Source organism: Physella acuta, unplaced genomic scaffold (assembly GCF_028476545.2).
Source record: "Physella acuta isolate Inbredline_101_S28 unplaced genomic scaffold, ASM2847654v3 ptg000657l, whole genome shotgun sequence".
Lineage (NCBI taxonomy): Eukaryota > Metazoa > Mollusca > Gastropoda > Physidae > Physella > Physella acuta.
Window position 1 is genome coordinate 148,737 of NW_026732176.1, and position 12,673 is coordinate 161,409.

General features: G+C 33.1%; 1 protein-coding gene across 1 annotated transcript; it reads right to left on the bottom strand.

Moving 5' to 3' along the window:
- Positions 1-1,257: 1,257 nt before the first annotated feature.
- LOC131948660 (zinc finger protein 883-like) lies at positions 1,258-9,747 on the bottom strand. The gene is made up of 2 exons (XM_059310286.1): positions 9,647-9,747; positions 1,258-3,635 (listed from the first exon to the last, which is right to left on the bottom strand). Exon 2 carries the CDS (start codon positions 3,600-3,602, stop codon positions 1,854-1,856), a length of 1,749 nt encoding a protein of 582 aa, XP_059166269.1. The 5' UTR covers positions 3,603-3,635; positions 9,647-9,747; the 3' UTR covers positions 1,258-1,853.
- Positions 9,748-12,673: the final 2,926 nt, after the last annotated feature.

Genomic DNA, 12,673 nt, shown 5'->3' on the forward strand with positions numbered 1-12,673 from the left:
AATCTCGAGTCACCAAATCAAAAGCTACTGAGAAGGTCAAACAGGACAATCAAAGTCCCAGATAAGTTAGACCTATGATTTTAAAGGTCAAGAGGACTTTGACATCATTGTTTTGTATTTTAATTATGTTGTAGCATATTTTGCATTTGTTGTAAGGGTGTAATCTACCAAATGATTCAAATCATATAATGTTCATGTTACAATATATTTGGTGATTTTAGGATACTATCATTTGTTCTATTGAGAGCTGTGTTGTTGTTTACTAAGGGTAAGGGATGTAATATATTGAGAATTGTGAAGTCAAGGGAACTCACTCTTCTTGTATTAGTCTTATATTTATAATGTTGTTTTGAGTGATGTCCCTGGTATGTCATGTGTCTTCCGGTAGCTGATTAAAGACTAGATATATCAACATGACGTCATCGTCCAGTGTATCATTATAGAAACAACAATCTATTACAGTGGTTGTAAAGAACATACTGACAGAACTTCGAGTAGCATCGTTCCACACGCTTATAGTTGATGAAAGTACTGACATAACTGTACATAAAATACTAATCCTTCATTTTAAATTTTGGCCAGTCAATTATTTATTTTACTAAACCGTTTTTGGAGGAATAATTCAGCTTACCGCATGTGACGCCTGAGCTCTGGAGGCAGCCATAACACAGTACTACACTGAACATCAACTTGAAATGAACCGCATGGTAATGATAACATCGCACGAAACTAGGCGCGTTTGCGCCTGATTTAATTTAGTGAGCTGCGCCTGTTGCAGTTTTACTCCTCAAAGTGTTATGGCACTAGGATGATTGGTGTCTAACCGCATCAGACTTTTTATATACCGTGTTATAGAGACAAATCGCATCGAACCTTGCCGGTGCGCCGCCCTTGTGAAATTGAATCTCCTCCCCCCCCCCCCCCCCCCCAAACCCTTCAAAACAGAAAGAAACCTATTCAGCAACTCCCCAAAGTGTGATGGCGATAGGTGAAAGGTGCAGTAATGCCATAAAGACAAATCAACAAAAAAAAACCACATACATTCATGTATATATATATATATATATATATATAGATCTATATATCATAACAGCCGATCCAATCATAATAACCCTAACAAAACGGAATTAACGCTTTCTGATTAATTAATAGCTGAAAATATTTATTATGTCTTGAAGATGAATTACATCATTAATAATCATAATAATAAGTTGTATCGTATGTCTTAAAAAATTAATCATTCATTTTCAGCTACATTAATTAATACATTTTGTTGCTCAATTCAATTATCATAATTATGATTAACTTAATGGGTTATATAATTATTTATACAAAATTTAGAATTACATAAAATGGAATATATTCAATAAAGAAAAATATAGAGTAAATATTACTTCAATGAATCAAATTATAATTGTACATTTAAAATGTTGGTGTTTATTAGTGGTTAGTATTGTTTTATGGGTAATGTAAAGGATAAGAATTTAGCCATCATATTTTCCAAAAAACCGAAACAAAGCTAGCCATAACAACTTGTACTAGATAATAAATATGCTATGGAGATTCATGACACCAATTCTTTCCATGTAGTTTTTCTTCCTTTGTGTGAATTGTCTAGATAGAATATTAATCATTTGTAATACTTTGTATGACAAATAATATTATGAAGAGTATTATATCCTGTATGACAAACATTAATGGTGTGTTTTCAGCCTACACAATGTGGTATTAGTAAAAAAAAAAAAGCAATAATTTTATATATAGATAATTAAAGATCTTTGTGAAAGAGAATTTAATGACCAACAACACATTCAAGTCCTAAGTAAAAATTTGTGTGCATAGATAAACTAGATTTAGAGGAAATGTTTGTGATAAATGTCAAATTCATATGGTCTCTCTGGTAAATGAATATTTTTATGCTTAGATAAACTATCTTTAAAATTAAATTTTTTGTGACACACATCACATTCATATGGTCTCTCTGGTAAATGAATATTTTTATGTGTAGATAAATAACCTTTACGATTAAATTTTTTATGACACACATCACATTCATATGGTCTCTCTGGTAAATGAATATTTTTATGTGTTGATAATTGACTTTGATGATTAAATTTTTTGTGACACACATCACATTCATATGGTCTATCTGGTAAATGAATATTTTTATGCTCTGATAACTCACCTTTATGATTAAATTTTTTATGACACACATAACATTCATATAGTCTCTCTGGTAAATGTATAATTTTATGTGTAGATAAAGTACTTTTTCGACTAAATTTTTTATGACACACATCACATTCATAATATGGTCTATCTGGTAAATGAATATTTTTATGTGTAGATAAATGACTTTTTAGATTAAATTTTTTGTGACACACATAACATTCATATGGTCTCTCTGGTAAATGAACATTTTTATGTGTAGATAAATTATGTTTATGCCTAAATTTTTTATGGCACACATCACATTCATATGGTCTCTCTGGTAAATGAATATTTTTATGTGTAGATAATCTAGATTTAAGGGCAAAACTTTTATGACAAACATCACATTCATGTGGCTTGAGACTAGAATGGATAGCTATTTTATGTCTAGATAAATTACTCTTCTTTGCAAACTTTTTATGACACACACCACATTTATATGGTCTATCTCCTAAATGTATCTTTATATGGTTTGCTAAATGATTTTTAATATGATATTTTTTATGACACACATAGCATTCATATGGCTTATTAATTCCAGAATGAATATTTGTGTGTGTGGATAAACTAGACTTTGTAGTGAACTTTTTAGACAAACTAGACTTGTTGTATACCTGTTCTAGGTTTATTTTGTTAGTTTGTTCAACATGACTGATCATAACAACTTCTTGCTGATGAAAATCATGACCATATGGATTCACCCTTGTGTGAATGTTTATGTGTTGTTTAACATGATCAAAATGGAAAAATCTTTGACAACACATATCACACTTGTATGTCTTCAGTCCCTTATTGCTAATCAGATATTCTGTTGGGAGATTATCAATCAATTTTGTATGCAATAACTTGAGTTCTTTTAATTCATTCTGAAGATTTGATTTTAAAACTGCAAAATTTTCTTTAAAATCAGTTGAATCTGGTGGGGAAGAAAGTTGTTGCTGTGCTTTGAAACCATTTTGTTGTTCAATCTCCAAAGATGAAATTGTTAATATCTCAGGTTTTATATCTTCAAAAATTGAAAATGCTGTTGATAGATTTGGTTTCATGTCTTCAGAAGATGAAAATGATGTTGGGTTATCTTGTTTCATCTCTTTTAAATTAAACAAAGGCTTTGTTTTATCAAGATTTTTATCTTCTAAAGCTAAAAATTGCATTGTTTCCTCCAAGTATTTGTCTTTAACAGTTAAAAATTGTGTTGATACATTTTGCTTTATATCTTCAGAATTTGAAAAGAGGGTTGATATATTTGTTTGTACTCTTTCTGAACTTGAAATAGCTGATGTTTCATCTGATTTCATGTCCATCAATGTTATGATTTCATCACTCAATTCCTGTTTAACCATAATTGAACTCTTCCAAACTATACCATTAGTGTCCTTTGTGTTTTCCATAGCTTTAGATTGATGAATTATTGCAGAAAAAAACTGAAAAAAAATAATCTTGATTAGAAAACCAAATTAAAAATAGTATTTGAAAATATATTGATTGCATTTATAAAAATGTTTAAATATTTATGTCTTAACTTTACACTTGCTTAATTTTTTTTTTTAGAATTCATATAGATCTAAGAGACCTTAGACCCTTGCTCTTTTAGTTCAACCTTTATTAAATAGAAGAAAAAAATTCCTCTTCTCCTAATAAAGCTAGATTCATAAATTTAGTACCAATGGAAAGCTTAATGCCCACAAACTCATATGGTTTAGAGATAAAATACTCAAAAATGTAATTTTCATACTTCATAATTTTTTTTTTCAATTTTTTTTTAGATGTTAATGATAAATTTGACTATCTGAACTTGGCGGGATACAGGGCAGATGAAGTAGAGTTCATCTGCTTCTTTGTCCTAAGCATATGAAGGCATAGTGTTGTCAGAGACATGCTCAACGAGAATTGTTTTTATTTAAACAATAAAAACATGTTGTCTGAGACTTGGCGGGACACTGAAGTAGAGTTGAATAGGTCACCTGTGATATCATATATGAAAGGATAGTGTGGTCAGACGGTGACAGGACAAATGATCTCAGGACAAATGATTTCAGGACAAATGATCTCAATGACAAATGATCTCACGGACAAAAGATACCAGGACAAAATATATCAAGACAAATGATACCACGGACAATTGATCTCAGACAAAATATCTCAGACAAAATATCTCACACCAAATTTTAATAGTGTAGTTGATGATTTTAGTTGATCTGAATTTTTTTTATTGATTGTTATATGGTTTTGTTTATTATGTTTTAATATTGTTTATAGGCCTATATAATTTGTTGTAAGAAATGTTTGCCGTATAAATTTGTCATATTGCACTAAACATTTTAAAGTTAGTATTAGTAATATAGTATACGAAGATTAAAGATTGTTTTTGATAGACAGCGTAGGTGGACTTGCCAAACAGGAGACAATCCTACCACGTCAGGTGGAAGAAACTAGATAAAAGGAATGAAATAACAATAAAGACACACCTTTGTATCAAGGTGGCCGCCTGCGTTGATGGCAGAGACATGCCTTAAGGGAAAGACATCCGCCCTCCATGGACAATACAACTAGCATCAACAGTCAATAGTTATGCGTCGGTCACACCTTAGTGATCAGGTGACAAATTCTTATTTAAACAAACAGCGGTCATCACGGAGCTAAGTTTGTCGTAGTGTGCATCAAACAAGGCAGTATTAGTGGTGATTACTCAGTTATGGCCTCTTTCGTTACCTCGCAGATAGGTTTTAGGACATTAGTTTCTGGTGAATTTATGTTTGCCATAAGAAGGCAAAGAGATTTGAAAATGTGAAATTAGGACATGTCGAGCAAGAGTTCACACAATAAATGATCACATAGTATATGAGAGGTGTGATCATGTTGATGTAGGCCTACCTGCCAGCAAAGAAACGTAAACGTTATGTTTGTGTTGATGATGCAATAAAAACAATAGTTTAACGTTACGATCCTGAAGACCCATTCACATTTTTGAAAAATATTTCGCGAGTTTTGAACCTTAATGTTGTATAACTACCATTACTATATTTGTTTTATACATTATCATTTATTACAACTTTCAGGCTAAAGGAGTAAGTTTGATATAATTTTTACTTTTTCGAATCAAATGCTACGACAAAGTTTAATAAATCTTTTGATGGTTTGTTAGGTTTAACAAATTCATTTTACTCACAATTATTATGCGTAAAAAAGTAAAAAAAACCATATTAACAGTCAATAAAAAAAAAGTTCTAATCAACTAAAATCATCGTACATACTATTAAAATTTCGCTCTGAGATATTTTGTCTGAGATCATTTGTCCATGATATCATTTGTCCTGATATATTTTGTCCTGGTATCTTTTGTCCGTGAGATCATTTGTCCTGATATATTTTGTCCTGGTATCTTTTGTCCGTGAGATCATTTGTCCTGAGATCATTTGTCCTTAGATCATTTGTCATGGAACCGGTCAGACCTATGCTCAGCTGAAATCGGTGTTTTAAAAGATAAAAAACGTCTTTTTGAATGTGGGGTCTGGTTATTTTATGATGATAAATGACAGACGTAATGTTATGGATGACCCCCAAAACCTACAGTTATCCAAGGGATGACCAGGTAAGTCTAGTTAATTATTAATAGTCCTGTTATTTTATAATTTTTTAATTTTAAATTAATAGGCCTTGATGAGATTTTCAAGAAGGGCTATGAGTTGATAAAGAAGCATTAATATTAATTAATAATATTAATAGGCCTAAAATGAGTATATTTTGAATATTTTTGGATCTTTGTTATAAAATATTGTAAATCTATAAGTCTATTACCTACCTAAAAACCTATATTTACATATTTAAAGGTAGATTCTAATCTAATAATAAAAATAATAACTATCAATTTTAGTTTTAGGTACTAAAAATTATTTTAAAATAGGCCACAGCTAGTACTAGATATAGTAATTATTTTCATTTAGTAATGTGACAGAAATCCTTACCCTACCTAGATCTAGATCTAGTACCTACCATAGTCCATATGCCTACGCCCTGACCCTAATTTGAATTTCTAACTATAGGCCTATTAAATCAAAATGTCATAAAACAAACTTAGACGTATAGACTAGGATCTAGTTTTCTAGATCTAGATCTCTATAGTACTCTATAATAGTCTATACCAATTTTTTTTTACTGTGAAGTGTAAAATTTCTATATTTAATGGTAATCTATTGTTTAAGGTACGTAAAATCAGCCAAGACTAGTAATGTGAAAAAAAGTTGACTTATTAAATTTATGATTTCACATTTTTAGGAGGATTTAAGTTTTGAAAGCTACATAAATGTTTCAAAGTTTCATGTAACTGTTTTTAAATAAATGTATTAAAACTTTTCAGTAATAAATAAAGACTAGATCTAGCAATGTTTACATCCAATGCAACAAAGCTCATTTATTTTAGCAATCATCTTGTTTAAATTTTTTGGCTAAATTATAATTAGAGATTCAGGGGAAACCACTCTAATATACAGGTGGCCGCTGTATATATAGCAAATCTTGCTCGCAAACACTGGTGTTTAAAGTTAATTTCTGACCTATATTGATATATTTAGCCATTGCTTTATTATTCAGTAATCTATAATATTTGACAAAAATATATCATAATATACATCTATTAAAGTCTTAACAATGAGGCAATTTTTTCACATTACCAGCCTCGGAGGATTTTACGCACCTAAAACGATAGATTACCTCTAGATCTATATTAATCCTAATATATAAAAGTCCATTTTCGCACTTTTCGCTCTCTCTCTCTCTGTCCGCAAGTTTTTTAGGCGATTGTGATCAGAATGTTCAGCTAAATATGGAGAACTTGTAGATAGTGGCTTTTGTTGAAAATAATATATATGGTGAATGTTATAAATGTATTTAATGTATTTAATCTTAATTTTATTTAAAGAAGGGAAATACAATTTAAGGCATATTCGAATGTAGAAACGCAATTTTAATAATGCAACCAGAAAAGCATTTATTTTTGTGAAAAGAATGAAATAAACAATGACTTCACATGTGACATCTTTAAACTTTGGAAAGAACACAAAACAGTTCAAAACTAATGGCATCATCTTCCAATTTTAGAATATAAAGAAACGAGCCGGCCCGCGGCATAACATACGCCGCTATTTAGTTGTTGTTTTTTCTACTTTTCAGTAATTCATAATTTGTGAATTCGACAGTACCAACACTGACACTGAAAATATTTCTTTAAAACACTATAAGTAGCTCGTTAAGGACCATAACCCCCCCCCCCTCCCCCCACGTTTAAAATCGTTTCAAACTAAATTATCTGCCCCTAATAGCTGTCACTAAGCCCAACTCCACGAAGGTAAACATAGCGTGAACCACAGCTCACTAAGATCATGTAGGGGTGGGGATGTTAGGGAGCGCTCTTGCAGCTTGTTTTCTAACGGCTCGCAGAAGAGAATTATATATATAGATGAACTATTTCATTCAAATTTTATTTAGATCTACAGATCTACTTATGGGGACGTACGCTATGAAATGTATACAATTTTATCGCCTAAAAGTAATACAAATTACTTAAAGAAATAATTTAATTCTCTTAATCAGACTTAATCAGTGTGTTCATTTAATATGGTGTTGTGTTGACAAATAATGTAAATAATCCTGCCTGTCTGGTTTTTTTTGGACTTAACTAAAGATTGGATGTATCTGATGCTTTTAATATTTTCGGTAACTAAATAAAAATTTAAAAAAAGCAAAAACAATTTGGTTTTCATGTGTAATGGCGACCTAAACAATGGCATCCTGCTAATCGATAGGCCACCATAAATTTTATTGCACTCATTGTGAGCTAAAAAAAGAAAAACTCATGTTGTTTAAATTTGCATTGTTATTTAAAAACTTGATCTGCAAAGTTTTGTAAACAAAAAAACTATAAAGTGGTGCTGTCAGAAATCGTTCACGGAGTTCCTGAACAGCCAATCAATGTTTGTCTTACGAAAGTGAAACATCAGGTTATAACTTAGGCTTGATGAAAATAAATAGAAATGTAGCCTTAAACTCAACACATTATTTTCAAGTTCTCTGGATCTGCAACTTGTATAGCATTGCTTCAAAAATATTAAATTTCTGAATTAATTTTAGGCTTAAGTTTTTTTACAAAATTTTAGCCTATCTTTTATGATTTTTATGGTCCTAAAACTAAAAAAGCACATTTGTATTCCATGTCAACAACATTACAGAAGGATTTTCGTCAATTTTTCGTCAACTCACTGGTGTCCATTTGGCATTTAGGCCATAATATTATATATTATTATTAATAAATTATTAATAATAATATTCATAGCCTAACTATTGGTAGCCGTTGTTATTTTAAATGTGCCGGATTTTTAGCTATTTGGTTATTTCTTTGCTTTGTCACTAGTTTTGACCAATAGGGCTTACAACTAGATCTAGACTAGAATTCTAGATCTAGATTCTAGATCTAACTATTTTATAAAATATTTTTCTCCAACATGTTTAACATCAATTTAGGCCTATGGTAGGGACTTTGAGAAAATTTTCAAAATGATTTACCTAGGTTAAAAAGCATATCATCTTAAAGAGCTACATCAGATTAAGACAAAACAGTTTACTTTTTCAAAATTGGACATTCCGTTTTAAAGTTATGATTTTTTTACTGAATTAAAAGTTACTATAGGATTTGGTGGTAAATTTCGCGGGCAAATTTTGTGTGTTCTTCATATAAACCAATGCCAAATCTCTATTACATGGAAATTTGTATTCAAATTTTCAGAGTTTCAAGATTAATATGTTATGAGGCAATTAAACTTAACATATTTGTAAAAATATGAAAGAGATGACAAAATGTGTGCCCTGAGGTGATGCAACCCCCCTAATTTTGTAAAGTGACTTTTTTGAAGTTTATCATTATTCTAAATCTAACAGGTTATCAATATCAATATTATGCCACAATCTGAATGTGTTAAGAGTCACTTTAAGGGACCTCATAACCTGGAGCTTTGTAATGTAATTTTAGACTCATTTCTCTCCAACCGGTAAAGGTTCAGATATCGCCAAACATAAATCTAGACAAAAATAAATAGACAGTTAAATTAGTTAAAAAAGAATTGCTCCATGGCTATGTGGCTATTGACTTGTTCACGTGTGTGTTATTTTAAATGTGCTGTATTTTTAGCTATTTGGTTATTTCTTTGCTTTGTCACTAGCTTTGACCAATAGGGCTAACAACTAGATCTAGATCTAGAATCTAGATTCTCTCTAAGTCTAATCTATTAGTATTACACTATTAGTATTACGGTACCTATTTATTTTTGTATTTAGCTGCCTAAATTTTATAAAATATTTTTCTCCAAAATGTTTAACACCAAATAGGCCTATGGCTATGCGGCTATTCACTTGTTCACGTGTGTAAGCTTTAGTAACATTAGACCTTTCTTATCTGATGTTGTAATTCGTAAATGATCTTAAAACACTCCTAAAATGAACTTTTTTGCGATGTTTGTCGTTTGAGATACAAAACTTTGATCCCCATCTTGAATATATTATTAGAGTAATCTCCCTTGAAGACAAGAGTTCCCAAACTACACCGCTTTTACATTTACGACATGTAGGCTATGCTATACATTTCTAGTAGTTTTTTTTTTTAAATCTGGTTAGAGTAGGGCTTATGACACACATCCCCCCCCCTCGTTTTTACAGTCAGTTGATTAAGTGTGATCCCAAGAGCACGTTCTGGTGGGCCTAAAGATTTATTCACGTCAGACTGAAACAGAAAATATGTTTATACACTTTAAATAGTAAACGAAGTGTTGCCTACGCCTATGCTCTTGATGAAACCGAAACGAATAAAAAGAAGAAATCACAAAAGTTTCGATCAGTGGTTCTTAATACCTGTTCTATCGAACCCAAGAGGTTCGGTAAGTCAGTCTCAGTGCTTTGGCGAAGGTCATGGCGCACACCCGACTCGTAGGTTTCAAGATTTTATCTGGACGATAAAACTATTAAGAAGGGTTCGGTGAAGGCGCATATGAAATTGGTAGGGTTCGGTACCTCCAAAAAGGTTAAAAAAACACTGCTTTAGACTAGCGTGTACTTTGTAAAAGGTGCAAGCATATTTGGTCTACTTTTTGCTTTGTCTTTTTAACAATTCCGATAATAGTGTATTACACTTTTAAATTATCATTTAGGTTGAACAAAGTAAGCATTAGCAGTCGTCGTTTTGTACCATTTTTACATCGTTTGGTAAGTTTAGTGGCCTTAACTATATGAAAATTGCAGTATTATGACTTGCCTTTGCTCCCCAGGAGCCACAAAGGAACGATGATGAAAAAAGCAATCAAAGAAATATCAATTCTGTACAATATACTATTTTTTAGCTCTTAAAATTTCGGCAAGAGTATTGTTTTCCAGCCAACCGCTCCGACCGTATGCTATTTTATTAATCGGATAGCGATTCAAGACTCCGTGATATTTAATTCTCTTTACTACAGTGACCCAGGCAAGATGTAATGCAATCAAGTAAAAGTATCTGATCTTTCAAGTTGCAGTCGAGCGAATCGTAAGAATCCTACAAAGAACTAGTTGAGTCATATCTTAACAAAACTGGCTAGTGAAATTGTACATTACACACTAATACAAATGGTTTATACTCTTAGTCTTAGTGTAATACGATTTATCTAATCACCGTTCCGGTGTAAATCCTTCCCATTTACATTGGCGAAAAAAACGTGCCACGGCCACCCACCATACTTTTTTATTTTACTGTTACACAATACGCTTTGATATCATTAGTTTATTTCTAGGTTTTAAAACCAATCCAGTACAAATACTTGCGATTTTTGTTCGCGAAAAAGCGCCCCCACCCCCACACTCCTCCCCATCATCTTAGACAAGGTTCGTAGAACAGGTTTTAATCGTGCCATGCACTTTGGTAAAATAGAATCTTTTCTAAGCGATCTGGGTTATCTCCTCAACAATCCAGTGTAAATCCTTGCAATTATATTTAGCAAAAAAAGCGCCCACCCCCTTTTACTATCTTGATAAAAGTCACAACATTTTTTACGGTTAAAAAATCGTACAATACGTTTTAATACGATTGGGGTTTTTTTTTCATAAGTGGTAACGTTTAACCACTAATCAATCTAATTTAAATTTTTACGATTTTGGTCGCGAAAAAGCCCCCCCCCCCCACACACATATCTAGCGATTTTTGCCGATCACTGTTTCTAAATGTTACATATTTGACAGTTAAACTATCAAGATAAATAAGTATGTAAAGGCTTGTAGCCATTACATTTCTTAACTTAGACTGTTTATAATTTAAAACTGCAGCATAAAATCAGTTTTAAAAAAATGTCCACCCCTTTTGGTGCCCCCTAGGGTCGGCGCGCGGGGCAGCCTCCCCCCCTCCCCCCTCCCTAGCTACGCTTCTGCGTCAACTAATGCATTAACTAAAATCCCTTATTATCTGTCCGTAAGTATTAGACAAAATACGAAACATAACTGGCGAAAATCAATACTACTGTGACTGTCTTTAAGATTAGAATCCACAAACTCGAGTGCCGTACTCTATTATGATAATTGTTCTTCAGTCTCTTTGGAAGCCATATTTTTACCTGCACTTTCGGATGGTTTTAGCATCTCTTAAGTAGGCGTTTCAACATTTAGATCATCTATCAAGATCCACGTTCTCACCACTCATTTGATGACTCAAACTAATCAACATATTATTGCATTCCATTTAATGGGTCATCAGAGCGCGACTGCTAAACCGAAAGTCTCCAGTTGGAATGCAGATTAAAGTGAGTAGTATGCTTTGAGTTGAACCAGCTCTGATAGTACCTAACCCAGTGGCGTAGCGAGTTCGGGTGCCACCCGGTGCGGCACTTAATGGTGTCACTCCCCCCAGAGGCGTAGCGACCCTTCCCGGCGCCCAGGGACAAACTTTTCCATTTTTCCATTTGCTATCCCCTCTCAAGATTTCGACTTGCACCCCCCCCCCCATCAAGCTTTCGATTTCCACCCCCCTCAACCTTTCAATTTATTTTTCCAACCCATTTTGGCGCCCCCTAAGGTCGGCGCCCGGGGACATATATGTCCCCCCCCCCCGCCCCCCTCTCGCTACGCTTCTGCCCCCCACCCCTACCAGAGGCGTAGCGAACCTTCCCTTGAACAAACTTTCAAACTTTCGATTTGCACCCCCCCCCTCAAACTCGATTTGCACCCCCCCCCCCCCTCAAGTTTTTCTCTATATATTTTTCTATTTTTTGCCTTGGTGTCACCCCCTTAAATGGTGTCCCCCGATGCGATCCGCACAAGACTAAGCATTCAGTATCTCCCTCAAGCACAGAATTAACCTCGCTGTATTCCTTTAGTCCACGGGTTCCCAACCTGGGGGTCGCGAAGGGCTTTCTGGGGGGTCGCCAACTGATATACTAAATTAGGGGTCTCCAAAATA